At 41.7% G+C, this 23,125-nt stretch overlaps 1 protein-coding gene across 1 annotated transcript; it reads left to right on the top strand.

Annotated features, from left to right (window-relative positions):
* Window positions 1–4,487: 4,487 nt before the first annotated feature.
* On the top strand, window positions 4,488–21,418 carry LOC307227639 (monoacylglycerol lipase ABHD2; the record flags this gene model as incomplete). Its single annotated transcript, XM_079997024.1, has 11 exons — window positions 4,488–4,608; window positions 5,999–6,083; window positions 6,761–6,976; window positions 10,988–11,163; window positions 11,772–11,939; window positions 12,460–12,643; window positions 14,000–14,092; window positions 14,427–14,528; window positions 15,227–15,296; window positions 15,436–15,520; window positions 21,210–21,418. Exons 3-11 carry the CDS (start codon window positions 6,768–6,770, stop codon window positions 21,416–21,418), a joined length of 1,296 nt encoding a protein of 431 aa, XP_079853150.1. The 5' UTR covers window positions 4,488–4,608; window positions 5,999–6,083; window positions 6,761–6,767.
* Window positions 21,419–23,125: the final 1,707 nt, after the last annotated feature.

The raw sequence follows: 23,125 nt of genomic DNA, 5'->3' as shown, positions 1-23,125 counted from the left end.
CACACTGTATACAACCAAACTGTATACAACCACACTGTATATAACCACACTGTATATAACCACACTGTATATAACCAAACTGTATATAACCACACTGTATATAACCACACTGTATACAACCAAACTGTATATAACCACACTGTATATAACCACACTGTATATAACCACACTGTATATAACCACAATGTATATAACCACACTGTATATAACCACACTGTATATAACCACACTGTATATAACCACACTGTATATAACCAAACTGTAAATAACCAAACTGTATATAACCACACTGTATATAACCACACTGTATATAACCAAACTGTATATAACCACACTGTATATAACCACACTGTAAATAACCACACTGTATATAACCACACTGTATATAACCAAACTGTATATAACCACACTGTATATAACCACACTGTATATAACCACACTGTATATAACCACACTGTATATAACCCAACTGTATGTAACCAAACTGTATATAACCACACTGTATATAACCACACTGTATATAACCAAACTGTATGTAACCACACTGTATATAACCAAACTGTATATAACCACACTGTATATAACCAAACTGTATATAACCAAACTGTATATAACCACACTGTATATAACCAAACTGTATATAACCAAACTGTATATAACCAAACTGTATGTAACCAAACTGTATATAACCACACTGTATATAACCACACTGTATATAACCAAACTGTATGTAACCACACTGTATATAACCAAACTGTATATAACCAAACTGTATGTAACCAAACTGTATATAACCACACTGTATATAACCACACTGTATATAACCAAACTGTATGTAACCACACTGTATATAACCAAACTGTATATAACCACACTGTATAGAACCAAACTGTATATAACCACACTGTATATAACCACACTGTATATAACCAAACTGTATCACACTGTATGTAACCAAACTGTATGTAACCAAACTGTATATAACCAAACTGTATGTAACCAAACTGTATATAACCAAACTGTATATAACCACACTGTATATAACCAAACTGTATATAACCAAACGTTATATAACCAAACTGTATGTAACCAAACTGTATATAACCAAACTGTATATAACCAAACTGTATGTAACCAAACTGTATATAACCAAACTGTATATAACCAAACTGTATGTAACCAAACTGTATATAACCAAACTGTATATACCCACACTGTATATAACCAAACTGTATATAACCACACTGTATATAACCAAACTGTATATAACCAAACTGTATATAACCACACTGTATATAACCAAACTGTATATAACCAAACTGTATATAACCACACTGTATATAACCAAACTGTATATAACCAAACTGTATGTAACCAAACTGTATATAACCAAACTGTATATAACCACACTGTTTATAACCACACTGTATATAACCAAACTGTATATAACCAAACTGTATATAACCAAACTGTATATAACCAAACTGTATGTAACCAAACTGTATATAACCAAACTGTATATAACCAAACTGTATATAACCACACTGTATATAACCAGACTGTATGTAACCAAACTGTATATAACCAAACTGTATGTAACCACACTGTATATAACCAAACTGTATATAACTAAACTGTATATAACCACACTGTATATAACCAAACTGTATGTAACCAAACTGTATATAACTAAACTGTATATAACCACACTGTATATAACCAAACTGTATATAACCACACTTTATATAACCAAACTGTATGTGACCAAACTGTAAATAACTAAACTGTATATAACCACACTGTATATAACCAAACTGTATGTAACCAAACTGTATGTAACCAAACTGTATATAACTAAACTGTATATAACCACACTGTATGTAACTAAACTGTATGTAACTAAACTGTATATAACCAAACTGTATGTAACCAAACTGTATGTAACCAAACTGTATATAACCAAACTGTATATAACCAAACTGTATGTAACCAAACTGTATGTAACCAAACTGTATATAACCACACTGTATATAACCAAACTGTATGTAACCAAACTGTATATAACCAAACTGTATATAACCAAACTGTATGTAACCAAACTGTATATAACTAAACTGTATATAACCACACTGTATATAACCAAACTGTATGTAACCAAACTGTATATAACTAAACTGTATATAACCACACTGTATTTAACCAAACTGTATATAACCAAACTGTATATAACTAAACTGTATATAACCAAACTGTATGTAACCAAACTGTATGTAACCAAACTGTATATAACCAAACTGTATGTAACCAAACTGTATATAACCACACTGTATATAACCACACTGTATGTAACCAAACTGTATGTAACCAAACTGTATATAACCACACTGTATATAACCAAACTGTATGTAACCAAACTGTATATAACCAAACTGTATATAACCAAACTGTATGTAACCAAACTGTATATAACTAAACTGTATATAACCACACTGTATATAACCAAACTGTATGTAACCAAACTGTATATAACTAAACTGTATATAACTAAACTGTATGTAACTAAACTGTAAATAACTACACTGTATATAACTAAACTGTATATAACCAAACTGTATGTAACTAAACTGTATGTAACCAAACTGTATATAACTAAACTGTATGTAACTAAACTGTATATAACCAAACTGTATGTGACCAAACTGTATATAACTAAACTGTATGTAACCAAACTGTATATAACTAAACTGTATGTAACCAAACTGTATATAACTAAACTGTATGTAACCAAACTGTATATAACTAAACTGTATACAACCAAACAGTATATAACCAAACTGTATGTAACTAAACTGTATATAACCAAACTGTATATAACCAAACTGTATTTAACTAAACTGTATATAACCAAACTGTATGTAACCAAACTGTATATAACTAAACTCCATGTGACCAAACTGTATATAACCAAACTGTATATAACTAAACTGTATGTGACCAAACTGTATGTAACCAAACTGTATGTAACTAAACTGTATATAACCAAACTGTATATAACCAAACTGTATATAACCACACTGTATATAACCAAACTGTATATAACCAAACTGTATATAACCACACTGTATATAACCAAACTGTATATAACCAAACTGTATATAACCAAACTGTATGTAACCAAACTGTATATAACCACACTGTATATAACCACACTGTATATAACCAAACTGTATATAACTAAACTGTATGTAACCAAACTGTATATAACTAAACTGTATATAACCAAACTGTATATAACCGAACTGTATGTAACTAAACTGTATATAACCAAACTGTATATAACCAAACTGTATTTAACTAAACTGTATGTAACCAAACTGTATATAACTAAACTGTATATAACTAAACTGTATGTAACTAAACTGTATATAACTAAACTGTATGTAACCAAACTGTATATAACTAAACTGTATATAACTAAACTGTATGTGACCAAACTGTATATAACCAACGGTTGTATACAGTTTGTTTATATACAGTTTAGTTATAAACAGTGCGGTTACAATAACTACAGTGCATGTAAACACTGTTTCCTGAGTGTGACGGAAACACAGGTCACGTCTCTCGCTCCGGGTGCAGGTCTTTTAACGTCTTTTAACGTCTTTTCGAGTTGAATACACTGAGAGAACAAGGCTCGATCGTGACGTACAAAGAGAACGAGTGAGCCCAGGCCCAAAGCCGCCATTATCTTCATGTCCCCCCCGTTGGCAGTGGGTTACCCAACGTCATATTAGGCTTGACGATCACGTTTACTCCCACGTTGGGGAACGATCTCCCCCCCCCCCCATCCATCTCAAAACAGCGACGAAAGACCGACCGAAACAAGTCATTTGGTCAGAATGAGTCGGCGAGGCGGTTCTGAGAGTTCGACTCGCAGCTCGGAGCCGAACCGACTCTTCCGACCCCCGCCCCTCGTTCAACCGTCCGCGGCCCTCCCTCCCTCCCGCCCCCCCTCGCTCGCTCGCTGTGCGTTACACCCGCCGTGTCGGCCGTGGGAAGGTTGAATGAATCTTTTTACTGAGCGAATCGTGGAAAAAACCGAATCGGCAGAAACGATTCACCCTCTCGCCACGGGAACGTACCAGTTACACTCGGCCTACGTTTTCTGGTTTTCTGTTATTTTTCCTCCATGGGGAAACAAAAAAATATAAAAAAAAATACAGTCGTTTTAACGCGGCCGCCACGAAATAATCCTAGTATTTCCCTTTTTGGGGGGGGATTAATAAAGTATCTTTATCTCCTCTTGTTTTATTTGACGTACAATACTTCCTGAATCGGGGATCGAGTCTCACACCGGGGGCGTGGCATCGGAAATTGACATAACGGGTCGAGGAGACTTCGCGGCCAATGGGAGGGCCCCGCATGCAAATGAGCGGATTCATCCAGGAAGTGCGCTCCGAGTGGAAGCTAGCGCTGTGGTCGTGCAGCCGAGGACGCCCTGCAACGTTGGACATGGTGTAGTCAGGGGAAAAAAAACAGAACCCGTATGGGCAACCACGGACGCCGGTACAACGTCGCGAAGGGAAAACCTACTCCACTTTGCGAACGAAGGTGAGGACGGTGTTTGAATCGAATACGTCTTCGTTGCTGTCGCTCTCTCTCCCCCTCTCTCCGCCGTGCAGGGGCTGAGTCGGCTGCCACGTTATTATCTCTTAATAGCTCCCATTAGGTTATTACCAGGGGTGGTTACTGGTTCCTCTCTAGTCGCTGCATGGAACTCGAGATATATTTTCAAAAAGAGCTAAATATTCGTGTGTGTTTTTATATTTACGTTTCGCTATCGCATTTTCGACGAGGGAGGCGGTTGATAACAGAGCTGTCACAATCGTCACGCTATCGCCTAATCGCGAGTATTCGAGCCCGTCGAGGTTCTTTTGTGGAAGGCGGCGGGCTCCCAACGTCCCAAATGAAGAGAACTAGATCGCTAGTCCCAATCATTTGTGTGACGATTAATCGTCAACCGAACTGTCGTGGTCGTGCCAGCCTTAGTTTATGTGCGCCCCCCCCCCGCTCCCACCCGAACGCAGCCTTGTTTTCATGTCTCTTGACGATGGCGGAGGATGCCGTGCGCGGATTGTGCAGCGTCGCGGACACGTCGTCTTCCTCGCGTTAGCGTGGGTCAGACTCAACTTGCAGTCCAAAGGGTCGCGACCGAAGACCCAAAGGTTTGTCCCAGTCCATGCGAAGTGGAGCCAGCGGGGGTTCGACGTCACCTCGGACACGGTTCCATTTGTCGTCCGTCGGTTCCAAAAAGTCAGGCAGCTCCATGAGAAGCTGCGTTGTGGGGTTTGAAAACGATACGTTCACCGGATCGTAGGTGGTGGTCAGATTTAAAGAGAAGCGCTTGTCATGCTGCCATTACTACGTGGCGGATTGGTTGTGGCGACTGACACTAACACAAGAATGTGAGTCACGGAGGTCACCTGCCTGTCAGCATTGGTGGAAACTAACGAAGTAAGAATACTTTGTTACTGCACTAAAGAACATTAAGTACCTTCGACTTTTACTCCACTACACTTTAGAATAAATATCTATATATCTTTTTTACTCTACTACATTTCAAACACACTTACTTTCTAAAATAAATCCAGTGTATTTATGTTAATGCTTTTAATACATTTATACGCCTATTCAGGATTGCTCATCTGTGATTCATTAGGTCCATATCTTGTGACACCACCTATCATGTTTTTATCGATAATTGTCATCAGCGTACATGAGGATCTTTGTCATCTGCAGTCAAGAAAAAGGTACAATAGGCACTGCATGTTGTATTATGGCTAGGTTATATCAGGCACTGGATATGACGAGTAATTTAAAGTACATATAAGGGCATCGGTCTGCAGATGAGCCTTTTTCCAAAGTTTTGAATAATAAGTGGATTGATTATACTCAAGCAGATTCTAAGTAATTTCGTTGTCATTTGGGTTTTTTGCATTAGGTTGACCAAGTCACTGTGACTTCACCTCTTCACAAAATCACCATATCTGGACGGCCATTCATTTTTGAAGGCTGAATTAAACACTGTAAGTACATTTTCTCAGCTTTGCATTACTCTTGTTAGTGTTGACACCAGCTGTAAAACAAAACATTTTTTTTGTTGTTTTTACAAAATAGACATCCGTCGATGTCAACTTCCTCATTCTAATTGCTTCATTAAATACATTCCGGTCCTATTTACAGTTCCCCTTTGTTCTCTTTTCTCAAAGCACAGATGCCTTTGTACTTCAACATGATATTTATCGATGTGTGTGTGTGTGTGTGTGTGTGTGTGTGTGTGTGTGTGTGCTTGTGTGTGTGTGCGCGCAGTCAGTGAGAAGGAAGAAGTCAAGGGAGAAGCATCAGTACTCTCGAACTTTACGGTGTTAAACTTTATTGCTGCTTAGAACACCATAGACGCTGAATAAACCAAGCCTTTTTATGAGTCACATTTTCAAATCAATAAGATCGATTCAATCTGTGCAATACACTGATGTAAACATTTAAGGAAAAAAAAAAAAAAAAAAAAAGCAACTGAATTCCATGTTATATTTGACCTTTTAATATAAATATATATATATATATATATATATATATATATATATATATATATATATATATATATATATATATATCACCCCATCTGTTGATTGCAAACAAAATACATTTGTTGCCAACGCTATAGTACCTGAAGAATGTTGACATCACATGCTGTCTTTTTCAGAGCCATCATGAGCACCCACGAGTCAGACGTCCACACCATCACCCCAGAACTTCCGGCCATGTTCGATGGCATGAAACTGGCCGCCGTGGCCACGGTGCTCTACGTCATCGTCCGCTGCCTGAACCTCAAGAGCCCCACAGCACCTCCAGACCTGTTCTACCAGGACACACCTGTCAACCGCTTCCTCCTTAAGTCCTGCTCCCAGCTTACCAAAGAGTGAGTTGTCGACCACCTGCAAACTTCCTTGGTCTGTGCAATATGTCTGTCAATCTCGGGTTGCCCGTGGTAACGCCGGCGTGGCACAATCTGTCCAATTTGCGGCTTTCGGTGAAGGTTGTAGAGATGCTCTCTGTTGTCAGGATTCCTAGTCTACTGCGTGACTGTGATCCTAACCCCAGCGGTGCATTAGGAGGAGAAGAAGAAGAAGAATCTTTAATTATCACGCAACACACCACACTACAACACATGCATACACACACACATGCACATGCTTTGGATGGTGGCCGGTGAAATGAGGCCTCTGCATTTAACCCATCCTGGCTTGTCCTTCCTCCGGGGTGGGGGCAGCCAGGAGCAGTGGGCAGCATTTGTCAAGGCGCCGGGGGACCTGGTGACGAGACGTAGAGTAGTTAAAGGGAAATATCACTGAGGTCAAGATACCTTCTGTAAGAGAGACCCGAGAACATCTTCCATATATAAAATCACTAATAATATAGCAATAAAGTAAATTCAAATATTACAATGAGTCAGTGAATCACAATTGTCATTAAAATATCCAGATTCAAAACTTTAAAATCCTACATTGCAATCCTTATACATTTATTTTCACACTGGGAAACCGCATCGAGTGGCTTTTGGGTAACTGTGGCACTGTAGTCATACGGGATATCTCCACAAATAAGTGAAGACATTATTTGAAATACTTTTTTATTTTTTTTTAAGCCGAAACATGCTTTAGTGCAAGTATAAATTATGTTTTTTATGCTTTGGGCAAGATGTTCTGAATGGCTTTTTTTAAGGGAGTTCAGTAGGGGTGTATACCCGATTTAGAATTTTGTCAGTCAAATTGGATTCGGCTCTTCAATGGGAATATTTGACTATTTTGGGGGAGGGGGGCATTACGCATGGCGCTTAAATACATGTAAAATAAAAACACACTGCTTTTAGTTGTTTTATTTGAGGGAACGGGGCTCGGTGATGCGCGATCGGGGCGTGGAGCCGTGTCCGCATCTTCTAATGTGTCCACTAGTTAATCGATTGAGGATGCCATTGTTCTCTTCGACGAAAAAAAAAAAAAAATGTCTTCTATCGCTAGTATTTTGTTATTGTAGTGCACACTGACTATTCCGCTTGAGCAATCTCAGTCGACTGATTGGCCTCCAACTGATGATTCGACTTGTCGACTTTTGGGGGCAGCCCTGGAGTTCAGCAACATAGCTCTCAATCTGAATTGACCACAGCTGAAGTTTACTATGCTAACTACATAGAAAGCTGATATACCGGTTGTAGTTCTTCCTAAGTCAGCAAGGCCAAAAGCAACAGATAGATTGTGTTTTGTTTTCGTTAAGCACGGGAGCCTTTCCCGAACATCCACGATCCCCTGCCCTGCTTCTCCTCCACCTCCATACGACACCTTTAATGTCTAGTTTAATTTTAAACTTTCATCTATGTTCGCCACAGCACCATGTGAACCAGTAGTTTATTGCATAATATAGGGTGACGTCGTTCTTTTAACACTTTCAATGCGTAAACAGAGGGTTGATGTCCCCACTCTCTGTTGTTGAAAGTTTACCTTGAATTGCTGGAATCTTTGCCAAAGGTCAGTTCTTCTGGTATGTCGGGAGTTCAGTCACCCTCGGGAGCATTGCGCACTGTGAGGGGATTCACTTATGGTCTGTCTGGCGATGTCTGCTTATGTAACACATTCTTATGCACTCTTTCACCTTTTACTCACAGTCATCCAGCGCTTTCTAAGCCTGGGTTGGATGCTCACATTTGTGACCAGCTTGTTATCATGTGTGCCCTGTCAATTTACATAGTTTTTCAATTTTGTAGGCACTAGCCAATAATGACAGTGCAATCATTAAAGTTCTCCGGTGTTGTTTTTATGTCTTATCAACGGTCTGCGCAACTCGTTCGTGTTGAGAAGTCAAGTTCTGTAACACGCAGTCAGTCCCGTTGCGTAACAAGAGTTTCCATGCCAGTCTCTCATGTGAGCACTGGGAAATCAATCACAGGGTACAGAGCCAAAGTGGGCGGGCTTAATGGTATTGTCAAATTTTTTTGTGAGGCCATGCTGAGCCAAACCTTAAGAGCCAAATGGTCTTTAGTATTAATTTCACTGTTGACTGCTCTACTCTTTTTAGTCATGACCAAAGTAAAATACTTCTTTGGTCCAAACTAGGGCTCTCAAACTCAGATGACCCCGGGCCCACAGGCCAGGTTGTTTTCTGCTTGGGGGGCCGCATTGAACTTTTAAAGGGGAAAATAAATGGAGGGAAGAATTTTGTATTGTCTGTTCGGAATTTATCTGTATGATCGGCCGGTGACCTCGCTCCATGCTTAAGACTAGCGAGTGCTTATGCAGCCATGTGCTTTCTAAGCCCAGTGTCTCCTGACTTTCAAGGGCGAGAGCATTTTCAGAATGGTTTCATCGGTAAATTCATTGACATATCTGGGCGATTTGAGTGGTTTGGGTCGGTGCACAAAAAAAGACCACAGAAGAGAACGTCGACAACTTTTGTTATTAAAGTGTATCCGACATCGTCTTTTCATCCCATTTTCCTTCCTCAGTGTGAGATGGGTTTGCTTGAAGAAGCTTTGATTTAGTGTCTTGAACTTTGGCTTCCCTCTGGTTTTTAGTTGTAAAAATGTTGGCCCCATGCTTTCTGCACTCGCAAACTAGTCTCTTATCTGCTTTTAAAGAACTCGCCCTGTCGCCCTGGCAGGTGCTTATCCTCCGGTCCACTTGACAACAATGATGTCATCCGACCGCCCATCCCCGCGCCTCACCCCTTCTCAGTCAGATGTAAGCCGACGCAGGAGGCAAGGGAAGCATCTAGAAAGGGGCAGATTAAGCCCATTCTCATTCTTTGAGATCAGCAACCACTAACTGGAAACGCCGGAGTTAATTACATTATCCAAACAAGGAGACAGGCAACCCGGTGTAACACTAATTATAACCGACAGTCGGATGAGAAACCCTTTGTGTAACAGGTTTATTTGCCAGGTGCAGTGATGTTCCAGTGGAGAAGGAGGATGAAGGGTTTGTGTGACGTTTGATGTAACCGCAGACTTTTCCCTATGCGTCTATACAAGGCGCTTCCTTTTTAATTGCTATCAGTTTGCAAACACGCTGAGCTTTTATTACGTCCAAGTGTGAGCTCCAAGAGGAGGCATGCAAATATTTCCAACCGTGTCATTCTCACACTTGTGTATATTACCTTCACATTCTGAGAGTTCACCTGCTCAAAAGGAAACAGGCTTCGAAAATCACATAGTAGGCAGCAAGTAAGCCTGGATGATATTGCCTTTGTCAGTGTTGTTTTTAAGGTACAGTAAAGTAATGCAATTTTCTGAACTTTGTCGACTGTTCGGTATTGAGGTATTTCTCAAAACATATTGTCATGTTGGATGGATGTTGGATATTTTTGCATTTCCAGCCTCTTGTTTTCATCTTGGCAGTAGATGGTAGTTGTATATCAGAAAAGCCAGTGTGGTCAACATGGTATTGCAAAGTGATATTATGTAATCAGGAACATTAACTCCTACAGAGGCAGTGGGTGTCACTAGGATTCAGTGAGCTCAGGCAAAAATTACAGTCCAACTTTACCCTGCGTTCCTACAATAGTCTACTTAGGTGCAGCAATAGCAAAAGGAAGGTAAATAACAGGGCCTCCTAAGCGCTCATCGTAATGGAACAATTGCTGTCATGTTTTGACGTCAAAGGTTGTGACAAGAATGCTACTTGTTGGGTGTACTGACACCACCAAAACTGTTTTGTTCACACTATCAGCACGATAGTCATACACAAACCACCATGCAAATGTAACTGCACAGAACAGCATCGCTATGGTGGAAGTTTGCATTGATTTCCATTGTCGTTTGCCTGTGCGTGACACACCATCCTACAGTGCCTCAGAATGTCCACAGAAGTGGAAACTACATTATATTTCTGGATCAGTATTATTGGTCGTCAGTTGTTTATGTTTGTTAAATGTTTTGCAGGTACATTCCTCCCTTGCTGTGGGGTAAGAGTGGTCACCTTCAGACGGCCCTGTATGGGAAACTGGGCCGGGTGAGCTCCCCTCACCCATGCGGAATAAGGAAGTACCTGCCCATGCAGGATGGGGCCACCGCCACCTTTGACCTCTTTGAGCCGCTGACAGAACATCGGACAGGAGGTGATGCACTTTATTGACATCTTATTCCTTCACCACCCCTTGAATTCTTTGCTGTACAAAACGCAGATTCAAAGCAGATGTTGGTTTCTTACTGAGGAAAAACAAACTTTGGATGCACAGTTGGTTTTGTACTTAAAAAGCAGTAATATTAAAAACATGTGAATGCATTGAATACAGCAACTGCCTGGATCACATGCGTCAGTTTGACTTTGCTAGAGTTATTCATATATTATTATAATGCACTAGCATCTCTTACTTGATCCATAAAATCGGTCCCATGTCTGGCTTTTGATGCAGTCCTGTGAAGACACTTTGAAATGTAATTCTTGAATGCCTCTGGTGTTTTGTCACCAGTCTGACCTGTTTCTCCTCTCAGACTGCTTAGAATTGGCATGGCTATACTGTTAATTTCTTGTTTTATTAAGTTAGTTTTTGACAAAAACGGCAAATTCTGCTATTTATAACCAGACTTACAGAGGTTATGTGCCCATCACATGGTGACCTGGCGATTATGCGGGGCGCTGATCCTTGCCCTCTTTTCTGCCTTTGTAAATTTTCCATATGCAAATATCTCCCTGATCCATCTGTGTGCTTACCTCCCACAACAGGCGACATCACCATGGTGATATGCCCCGGTATAGGCAACCATAGCGAGAAGCATTACATCCGGACCTTTGTGGATTATTCCCAGAAGGAGGGCTATCGCTGTGCCGTGCTCAACCACCTGGGAGCTCTGCCCAACATCGAGCTCACGTCACCGCGGATGTTTACCTATGGTGAGACCTGAAAAGCTGCTGCAGAAAATCAAGTTCACCATTACATTTGGGTTTGACTATTCCTCTGGGATTGCTTCACAATGTGATTCAACAACCATCTAGTGAATTAAGGCATTATGTGAAATGCAATAATGTCTGTATTGTTGTGTCCTCCCCTGAGTTAATTCAACCCGAAACGATACCAGGTCTGATTTAGTCCATGAGCGTTTTTGGAACATAATTGAATCATATGTACTGTCCATTATTAATCACATCACACATTGAGTCACGCTAACAAGCTAAACTAAAACACAAGATTCAACAATAATTTCTAAATTTTGCACTGCTCCTGCAAAGCACCTGGAGGATGCAAGACGCGAGAGTTCATCATGGTTACCCTGTGTGTGTGTGTGTGTGTGTGTGTGTGTGTGTGTGTGTGTGTGTGTGTGTGTGTGTGTGTGTGTGTGTGTGTGTGTGTGTGTGTGTGTGTGTGTGTGTGTGTGTGTGTGTGTGTGTGTGTGTGTGTGTGTTCTCCCATCAGGCTGCACGTGGGAGTTTGCAGCCATGGTGGGCTACATCAAGAAGATGTATCCGCAGACCCAGCTGATCGTGGTGGGCTTCAGCTTGGGTGGAAACATTGTGTGCAAGTTCCTGGGAGAGAACCAGACCAACCAGGAGAGGGTTCTGTGCTGTGTCAGCGTCTGCCAGGGCTACAGCGCTTTGAGGTGAGGTGCACTAGATGCGCTGTACCAAAACATGCACCGTCAATAGTCAGAAGATACAAATGGAACGATGGATATAAAGGTCTAAGGAAGACGGGTCATTCTAGTGAAGCGGGGTATACCGGGATTATGTTAAATGGGTTAGTCTTCTGCTATCCAGTGCATTTCTACATTCATTAATATGTTTTTGTTTTACCCTTTTACAGCCTGTGTGAACAAATACCTACTAAAATGCTTAAACTTTGAAGTTTCATTGTCACTGAGGTTAAAATAAAATTATGTATTTTCGAAAGATAGGTTTCAGAAAAGCTACAAGCTAGGGCTGTCACAATCAGGACATTTTTGTTGATGATTAATTGGTATAGAAATGGTTGCGACAATTTAATTGTCCTTTTTGTTCATTTTATGTCATAGTATAAGCTTATAACAGTCTAGCTATCCGTCGTTATTTTACATTGGAACATAAAAATTTGGGTTATTTCGGTTTAAGATTCCCCTTAAATTTGTCTGAAACATATGATTGCGGAAACTAACTGTTTTATGAAATGATTGCAGTCTGCTCAAATAGTTGCGATAAGGTGATAATGGAATTATCGTGTCAGCTCTACCATAAGCGTTAGACATTTGGTGAATGATACACTGCCGTTTGCTTCAATTCCACATTGAGGATTCTTTTTCTCCTTCCCCCAGTCTTGTTTAATTTGCAGGCCTTCTCACTTTGTATTTGATATGATCAGTAATGATCAGTTTTTCAAATTAACGTGCGTGTGTGCGTGCGTGCGTGCGTGCGTGCCTGCGTGCCTGAGCCATACCATACCCTCTGTGTTTGAAAGGCGGCTAGTGTCTCTTGGCAGCGTCGCCAGGCATTTGGTGGGTCCTGCACTGACGGGCGTAGTCTGGCTCCAGTTGATATTGAAACAGAGTCACTGTGCCCACGTGGGCACGGTGCCACAACTGTCTCTTTGTTGAAGCAGGATTACCGTCGTTTTCCCTTCAGTTCAGATTCCGGTCCGATCAATGGCCGAAACAAGACCAGCCTTTTATCCGTGTACAGTAGTCATGCAATGCTAACTTTTTAATATTTTTTGTATTTAACCCATTCTTTAAAATGTTTTACCGTTCCGTTGATTATAAGTTACCAACTCCATAACATGGGGTGAACCAGTGCATTTAATTTCTCTCCCAAAATCCCAGTTGTATTCCATGTCTTCACACTGAGCCCACACCACCCCAGCATGTCTCTTTGTCCAGTGGATTATATAGAGAACACAAACTGTTGTTTGGCATACACCACACATGGCTGACTCTCTCTCTTTCTGTGTGTGTGTGTGTGTGTGTGTGTGTGTGTGCGCCGCTCAGGGCGCAGGAAACATTCCTACAGTGGGACCAGTGCAGACGGTTCTACAACTTCCTCATGGCTGACAACATGAAGAAAATCATCCTATCTCACAGGTACCAACCCTGCTCCAACGAGGCTTTCTTTGAAAAAGAAATCACATCAATCGTATTCCCTGAAATATTAACCAATATTAAATAAAAAGCCGGTTGGCCTAATTTGTATAGCAGATTTCCTATTTGATTTAGTTTGTTTGTTCAGGGGTGTAGAGGTCAGCTCTGGACATTGAGCCCTGTAGTCTTGCACCTGAGGCAAGACACACTGAATGATCCGTTTTTACCACTTTGCATTAGAAGAAGAAGTGACAAGTGTGAAAAGAAGCAGGAACGAACTGGACGGTGGTGGACGGAAGTGCGTTAAGATGGTTCTTTTTCTGTGTGCGTCTTGCAGGGGCAGCCTGTTTGGGGGTAGCTCGTCCAAAATGATCGACCCAGACCTGAGTCGTCTTTACACGGCGACCTCCCTCATGCAGATAGACGACAACATCATGAGGTGAGTGGTGCGCGCAGGAGTGTAGCATAGCAATAAGTATACTGTCGGATAGTGTCGTATAGTATAGTGAGATGCATACCTATAGAACGGGGCAAAAAGTATCTTGGATTGTTTCTGTGATGTAATCCTGCTGTATTATTAAAATACATTTAAATTTGAACTATATATACATTTAGTCATCTTTTGCTTTCCTTTTATTAATTTGTCTAAAGCAAAGGGCCTTCTCGTTGGTTCAAATATTTAGTTCAAAGGTTTTTTTTTTTTGGTTTGTCTTCAAACATCTGTGGAATGTGGACTTTGCAAAATAGACAGAGGAAACATTTCCCTGAACCAGAGTCCCCTTTGTCCCTCTAAACCACAAAAAAAAAATCAAGCCAGTTCAATGTCACACCCTCTGTTCGGTCCATGCTGCGCTCTTAAAACAAAGCAGGCCGCATTGGACTTCGCTTGGAGCAGAAGAAAAGGCCCCTCAAAGTTACAGAAATGCCCCACAAAATGTACCCCTGTGATGGATGGATCCCAGCTGAACATTCAGTTGTGACTGTGTCGAGACTTCTCCGACATGTACTTCACCGTCGGGGACAATGCCGCATCTGTGATTTTTCTCGCCGAGCAGGTTTGAAAGTGCGCAGATTGCTCTTGAGAGCGATCGTCCCTCACATCGCCTGACGCCACACGCTCCTTGTTTTTTCCCACAGGAAATTCCACGGCCACAGCTCCCTCAAAGAGTACTACGAGAAGGAGAGCTGTGTCCATTACATTCACAACGTAAGGACCTCGAGGTCACCACTCTAACCATTGTGACTCCTACACACAGCGCATGACGCATGTTTTGTTTTTTGTTTTTTTTTCCCCCGTATCTCTGGTTGTGAACGCAGCTCGTCTTTTCGTATTTTTCCCTCCGCAGGTCAACGTTCCGCTGCTGCTTGTGAACTCCGCAGACGACCCCCTGGTCCACGACTCGCTGCTCACCATCCCACGCACGCTAGCAGGTAACTGGCAGCAAGTGGCGGCAGTACGACAGCCCGGGCGAGGCTCTCCTCTGGTGGAATGACACTGGCCTCAAAGCGTGTTTGTTGTTTTGGGCTGGTATGGCTTGTATACAGCGCCCGGAAACGACGGGCGTTTCCGGGCGTACACTCGATGTCATGACGCTTCTCAGTTCCACCACCTCATTGCGGTCGTCATTTGGGTCCATTAGACTTCAGAACAAGATCTTAAAATCATGAATTTGAGAGCCACATATCGAAAAAATGACAGATGTTTGATCTGATGCCAATGCCAATTGATCAGGTGGATTTCACGGTTATGTTTTCAACTGAGAAAGCGTTTTTCTTTTTTAGTGTCATAATGGTCGGGTGCGACCCTACAATTTATCTTGTCATAGAGCAGAAATACCTCTGCAGTGACTTGACGCCACACCCTGTAGGAGACTTGGTGTGCTACTAGAGGCTTGTGAGTTTGGAAAGTCTTAGTTTGTTAGACACACACACAGCTATGTTGAGAGTCCAGTCCTGTCTCTGTCTGCCCTAAAGACTTATAAATGTGACGCTCCAAAAGGAAATACAGTGATTTTCAAAATGTTATTCTGGAATCCCTGGAAACCCGATGCCTGAACATTTATTTAGTTTAGTTATGTCCTGCTTCCGCATTACTTGGTGACTAAGGATCTTTGTTTAGCCTCTGCCAGGGCCCTATTTTTAAACACCCCGGCTGCTCTTACTTTTTTTTTGAGGGGGAAAGGAAAGATGCTTCCTCATGTTTCCTGTGTCTGCATACATGCGTGTGCTTTATTTCTGGAGTCGGGAAGTGCATGCACCTGTTTTCCAATAGAGAGTCCCTGAGCTGGTACCCGATGAACGGACTGGAAAGGGATCAGCTGGAGCTGTGACTCTGGAACTCGGCCAACTGGATGGTCGATCGACAGAAATACACTATACAGTGCTATAAGTAGCTTAGTTGTTCATGTTTGAAGAAGAGGTAATGCCTTATTATCAAGCCTTTAAGTAAGATGTTACATCCCGGATTTTGGCTTTATGTGTTTGTTTGTTTATTTATTATTCCGCCAGGTGCATTTACATGTAATAGGAATGTGTCACGGTGGTTATTGGTGCGTATCTACAGACAGTTACATTTTTTTAAAGCGGACCTATTATGCTCCTTTTCACGTGGTTGATATAGGTCTCTGAGGTCCCCAAAACATGTTTTTAATGTTTTTTTGCTGATAATATCACTCTATGCATAGATTATGATAAGATTATGCATTCGAGCCATTCTAACATGCATCCAATCCACCACAGGGGCCTCTAGTTCCGAGGCCTCTAGTTCTGTGAGTCAATGAGGTTTGAGCACAAGTCTCGGGTTCCGTGGACCAATGGGGTTTGAGCTTTACTTCTGGGTTCCGTTGTGTTTCTCTGTAAACTTCCACTGATTTCACCTTATCAGTACACGAAGATCTCTGAAGTTTCTGAACAAATTTGAGCCGAGAAATAAGCAATCCAGTTGCTATAGCTTTACTCATATTAGATCTTCAAGGCCTCATTTAAAAGTTTGTTCTGACTTTCACCGCGGTGTCCAAAGCAGCACGGAGCTTGGAGCGCCGCGGGATGCGACGGGGCTTGGGGCTTTTTTGTTCCATTTAGTTACGGAAACATCGGAAAATAAAATAAATACATCTGCGCTTTTGTTTAGAGAAATGCAGAGCGGATCGTGCACCGCAGCCTACAGTACAGTCAAACTACCATGGAGACACACACACACACACACACACACACACAGAGAAAGAAACACACAGAGAAAGAAACACACAGCAGATACTTTGATTTCCATTGTCTGCAGTTCTATCACGGAAAGTTGGTATTAATTCCTCTTTCTTTCAAAAGATTTGTGCTGGTCTCTGCGGCCAGCAACAGAACAGTTCCCATGATTAGCTCTTAGCTTTGATGCTAGCCGGTCCGGTCATGCTCTAGGCGTGGGTGGAGTTACTCAGATGGACGGCGGTTCTAACTCTACTGAAGTGACTTATATTACTGCGATGACGTTTACGCTGCAAGGCTGAGCGGCTCGTTTCACCAAATTTTTTCTGAAACAGGCAGTCCACAAAAAACTGACCAAGTTGTATTATTTCACAGTTTGTTTGTTAGTAGGATCATCAGAGACCCAAATATATGTGGTCAAGCACTGAAAAAGTGAGTTTTGCATAATAGGCCCCCTTTAATACAAATGAAATGACAATTGCCAAATATACACAAATATCCAACAAATACCAAACAGAAATAGTCAAATATATAAAAATATACATAATATACATTATATATTCATTGTAAATATATGGAATTTTATTAGATAAAGCCCACAAATATTAAGTTATTATATATTTATGAATGTCGCTGAATTATACATATACAGTGGTACTGTGACTTACGAGTTTAATTCGTTCCGTGACAGAGCTCGTAATTTAATCTGCTCGTACAGCAAATCAATTTTCCCCATTGAAATTAATTAAAATGCCATTAATCCGTTCCAGCCCCCAAAAAAATCACCCCAATTTTTTTTGTTACGTGTTTTTAATTATGAAAAAAGTATTTATAAATAACAAATATTGTATAAAAACATAATAAAACCTAATAGAAGAGAATGTAAAGAAATAAACTTTTTTTTTCCCTATGATTTCTTGCTTTAATTCAATCGACATCCTCTGCTTCTTCTTCTCAGCACTAACTTTCTCAGGGTTAGGGTTAGAAAAAAACAATTGTCAAAATAACTGCACAAAAAGCACAAAACGCGAGCACAAAACACAAAAGCGATGCTTCCACGCTCAGGTAACCACGTGAAGTGAAGGAGTGAGACGCGGGATGCTGCCGCATTCGCTCTCCACGCCAACCAGCGGCGGCACCTGAAGCTCGCTCCTCGTAACTCACATTTTTGCTCGCAAATCAATACAAAAAATGGACAGAACGACGGCTCGTAACTCGGAAAACCCGTATGTTAGTGCACTCGTAAATCAAGGTACCGCTGTGCTGTATTTCCACATTATTTAATATACATTTCCACATGTATTTCTTAAGATGTGATCTCTTTTGACAAATTGATAGAACTCTAAGTAATTCATGAATAATTCATAATAATTATAATAGTAGTAATAACTTATTGCACCTTTCATGCACAATGTGCAACTCCAAATGCTTTAAATTAATAGAAGGCAATCTGAATCTGAATAGTAATAATAAAAAATATAGCTGCAAGCAGCTGTACACGTGGTCCGGTTTAGTCGTGTTTAGTATGTATGTAGTATGAACAGTTTTCCATGTTCTCTGAAACCCAGCACGATTTTCAGATTTTCCGAGTTAACGTTGAACGGCGCATCAGCCTGTCCGTAGTCTCCTGTTTCCCGTCTCGCAGAGCAACCACTATGCGGTCTACAAAGCGCCACCCTCCTGTCTTTAAAACAACTCTCTACGTTTGCCTGTAAACCAGAACTTCTCATTGTTATAACTCAGTGTGTTGTCTGTGGAAATAGAGCTGCACTCTCAGTGAGGGGCAGGTGACGGTTTGGTGCCGTGTCGGGCAAAGGTGACATAGTGACAGAAACGTGACCTTTTGATGCGCGTGGGGCAACAGTGACAGAGTGCCGTAATGATGTGGTGACGACTTTCTGTGAATATTTATACCTTTCTGGGTCCTAGTGTTCTGATACATTCCATGAATCACATCATCTACAGTATGTATGTTATGACTTCCTCGAGTCCTGCAAAGTAATGAGGGACGCAAAAAAAAAACCAGAATGCCTTTTATTTATAAAAAGGACAAAAAAGATAAAATATCAAACAAAAAGCCCCGCCGATGTCAAGTAGGTAAGACGATACACAAACAATTACACACGCGCAGTTTGTAACCACTACAGAGCGTTGGAGTTCACCACCCCACCGGAAGTTTTAGAACCTTTGCGTATCGCGATGCGCATACTGTACGTTCTATTTCCGGTAAAATGTCGTAGGTTTTTCACAAATTCCTCCTAATGTAGATCGATATGGATCAAACTTGAACCATGAGATGTCTGAAATGTCCTGGTTCTAACGAGACCTCAACCCCTGTCCGTGGATCCAGCGGTTGTCATGGGCCAGACACTTTTAGCCTGAAAAATGCAAAGGAGGAGAATAATAATAATAATAATAACAAGAAAAAAAAATCGACACAATAACAATAGGGTTGCAGCCCAGTGGACTCTCTCTAATCTCTCCAATCTCTCTTGAATTGTTGGTCTGGAATTATTAAAATAATGTTATTTTATAAATTTGATAATACAAATACTTAGCAAGCAGTGTTTACCGTACATTCCTGTAGTCTCTTAGAAAAGCCTGGTTGTCCTTTAAAGACTGTAGCATCTCTATCTGTGTCATCTATCAGTTCCTGGCAGACAAGCACACTGTCATCCTGGGTCATTTTGGCAGCTGCCATGAATAGTGCATAGTGGTAATATGGCCCCCGCAGGATCGTAATCACTGGCCAACCACACCAGACCAGTTCAGAGCAGCAGTGTGATGAAGGGGGAAATCTCTTTGTCCAATCTCATGCTCCTCTCGCTGAGCTGAGCTGCAGCGGGTCCAGATCCTCATCTCACCTGGAAACCAATGAAGGAATTTGTCTGCTCTGTGGTGACAGGACAGTTTATTAAGCTAAGTTTAGAGATCCAAGGTTAAATTTGACCTATGATTTTGCATACAATGTTTTGGTTTGAGGATGTTTTTCCGCATATGGGCAATTGATTGAACTTGAATCGTGAATTGCGGCAAATCCGTGGGCCTGGTTTGGGCTGTGCGATGTAGCCACAGATTGGCATAGTTTTTCAGGCTGGGGTTTAAAAAAACCAAATAAAAAAAAATAAAAAAAAAACGACAAGAAAATACTGATCAGTGATGCCATTCAATTGCATTGTTTAAATTCCTTAATCGATTTGAAAATTGTAATATCTGTGCTTTGTTTGGAAATTATGAAACCATTTTCCATTTAAGTTAAATACCACCATAGTCAAAAAGGAATTGAAATATTTAATTTCTTTATTAGATTGAATTTGTTCTGGGAAATATTTTTGTAATGTACGGGAGATGGCATGCTGAAAAGTTGCTGGCAATTATCTATTCATGTATAAAATGTCAATCAGAATTGTATCCTGAGCCATCTCATCAATATCGAATTGAATGAATGTGACTTGAATCGTGACCATTTGCATCTGCGAGATCCTGCCCAATATCCTAGCTCTAGTATTTCTGCTATAATTCCGTAGATGGTGTTTTGCCACCGTAAGCTTCATGTCACAACGCTCTCCTCTGACACACCTTTATGCAGTGAGTAAATAAAGGACTCGCCCTCATGACGTGTAATCTAAACAAACATTAAATTCTCCCTGGCGAGCCCAGCGGGCGATATCGCCTCAGACGCTGAGTGTACGTTGACCCCCCTGTACAACGAGCAGGTGACATGTCGCCTGTATCTCCAGCAGTCGGAAGCTGTGTCGCCATCTCTCAATAGTTTACCCCGGTGTTGATTCTCAGAGGTTTATTGCCCCAGGAAGTGGAACTAAAGTGTGTGTGTGTGTGTGTGTGTGTGTGTGTGTGTGTGTGTGTGTGTGTGTGTGTGTGTGTGTGTGTGCGTGTGCGCGTGTGTGCGTGCGCGTCCTTCCAGAGAAGAAGCAGAACGTGGTCTTCGCCCTAACGCTGCACGGCGGCCACCTGGGCTTCTTCGAGGGCGCAGTGCTGTTCCCGCAGCCGCTCACCTGGATGGACAAGGTGATCGTGGGTTACGCCAACGCCATGTGCCAGTGGGAGAAGCAGAAACCGCCGTGCCAAAGCGCCCCCCTGAGTGAGGGCGGCTGCGCAGAGGAGAAAGCTTAGTCCTTTTGACCTCTGACCTTTCTGTCTAAATCCCCACCCCCACTCTCTCGCTCCCACTCACACACACACACACACACACACACACACACACATACACACAGCCGTCTCAACACTGGGGAGATGCCAAACTGCTGCCGTCTTTTCCTCGGCCTTCTCCTTCCTTCTATTGTGCATCACTACTGTCCTCTGCCGTCTGACACCACGCCTTTACCCACAATGCCCCTTTCCCGCCTCACCGCCCACCACCACCATAACCACCACCACCACCACCACCACCACCTTACGAAATGACTTTACCAAAAACATCAAACAACTGCCTTTGTGCCCTTTTTTTCCCCAATCACCGGAGATGACTCTAAATGCCAGAGCAAGAGCCCATTACTCTCTTAACCTTCTGTCGTTCTCTCACACACACACACACACACACACACACACACACACGCACACACGCACGCACACACGCACACACGCAAGCAAGCTAGCGCGCCAACCAAATACAAGACAAAGACATGGAAGGTGGTCCGTCTTGTTAGTCACAGAGCACATCGTCGGAAGCCTCCCGGTACCACAACACGACTATTTCGTGGATCTGGCCAAAGCCTCCCGGCGCTGTTTTGGCCGTCACAGCAGCCTCTTTTTAACATTAAAGGCGCCCAGAGACGCTGCAGTAACAGTCCTGCGTGAATGAGCGAGTGTGTAGACCCCCAAAAAAAACAAATCAAAACAAAAAAAAAAAGACTGTCGGTGGTATTTTGTTTTTGTGAAAGTTTGAATCGAGTATGGTCGGCACGTTGTTGGCAGCGCTCCACGTCGGGCACTTGAAAGCAGCGTTACCTCTTGGGAGCGGAGCCGGGTTCACCTGACCCGACCAGGAACGACCCGCCACAAGATTCCCGCACATTCCTCGTGTTTTTTCGTTTCTGTCCTTTTGTCTTTTCGATGCACTTTATGCTCTCTGTCACCATCTCAAATTTTTCTCCTCGTTTCCTTTCCTTTGATGGAGATTTTGTCTGGAGGAGTATCGATGGTGTAGGTTTTTGAAACTAAACTATGGAGTGCGGTCGGTGACTACTGGTAGAGCTGAGACTTCTCCGATTTCTCTCGTCTACTTCGGATCGACTCCAGGTCCAAACTGAGACGCACTCACACGCACACATTCTCGAACCGGTCTCAAAGGGCGGACCCGTGTTCCTGGTGCACTTCGACACAATCGGATTCCGGTCCTAAAACATACACACGCATGGCTGGCGTTGACATGATCGCCTCTCAGGTCTGGGAATCGAGATTCAACACTTCTGCAGGAAGAAAAATGCTATCGACATGAATCCTGTGGTGCCAGATGCCAAATTTCAATACTGAAGAAAACTGGGGGAAAAATATAACTTCCGTTTTGTCTAAAGAATTTCCTTAGAAGATAGTCAGAGATATTATTATTATTATTATTATTATTATTATTATTATTATTATTATTATTATTTAAAAGCACTTTATGAACTTTTAAGCCAGTGACCCAGTAAAAGAAGAAATTGGCATCGAAAATTAGCACTGAATAAAGTATTGCCTCAGTAATATTATTCTGATACTGCTTTATTCGATAATGTTTTATCCAAGCCATTATATCTTAATTAGTACCAGTATTTCTTTTAAACGACACTCAGCCCTAGTGTTGCATCATACCCCTACAGCACCATCTCTTCTCTTTCCCCA

Source organism: Zeus faber, assembly GCF_960531495.2.
Source record: "Zeus faber genome assembly, chromosome: 3".
NCBI lineage: Eukaryota > Metazoa > Chordata > Actinopteri > Zeiformes > Zeidae > Zeus > Zeus faber.
The sequence above is the reverse complement of the archived record's forward strand: the minus strand, read 5'-3'. Positions and strand labels throughout refer to the sequence as shown.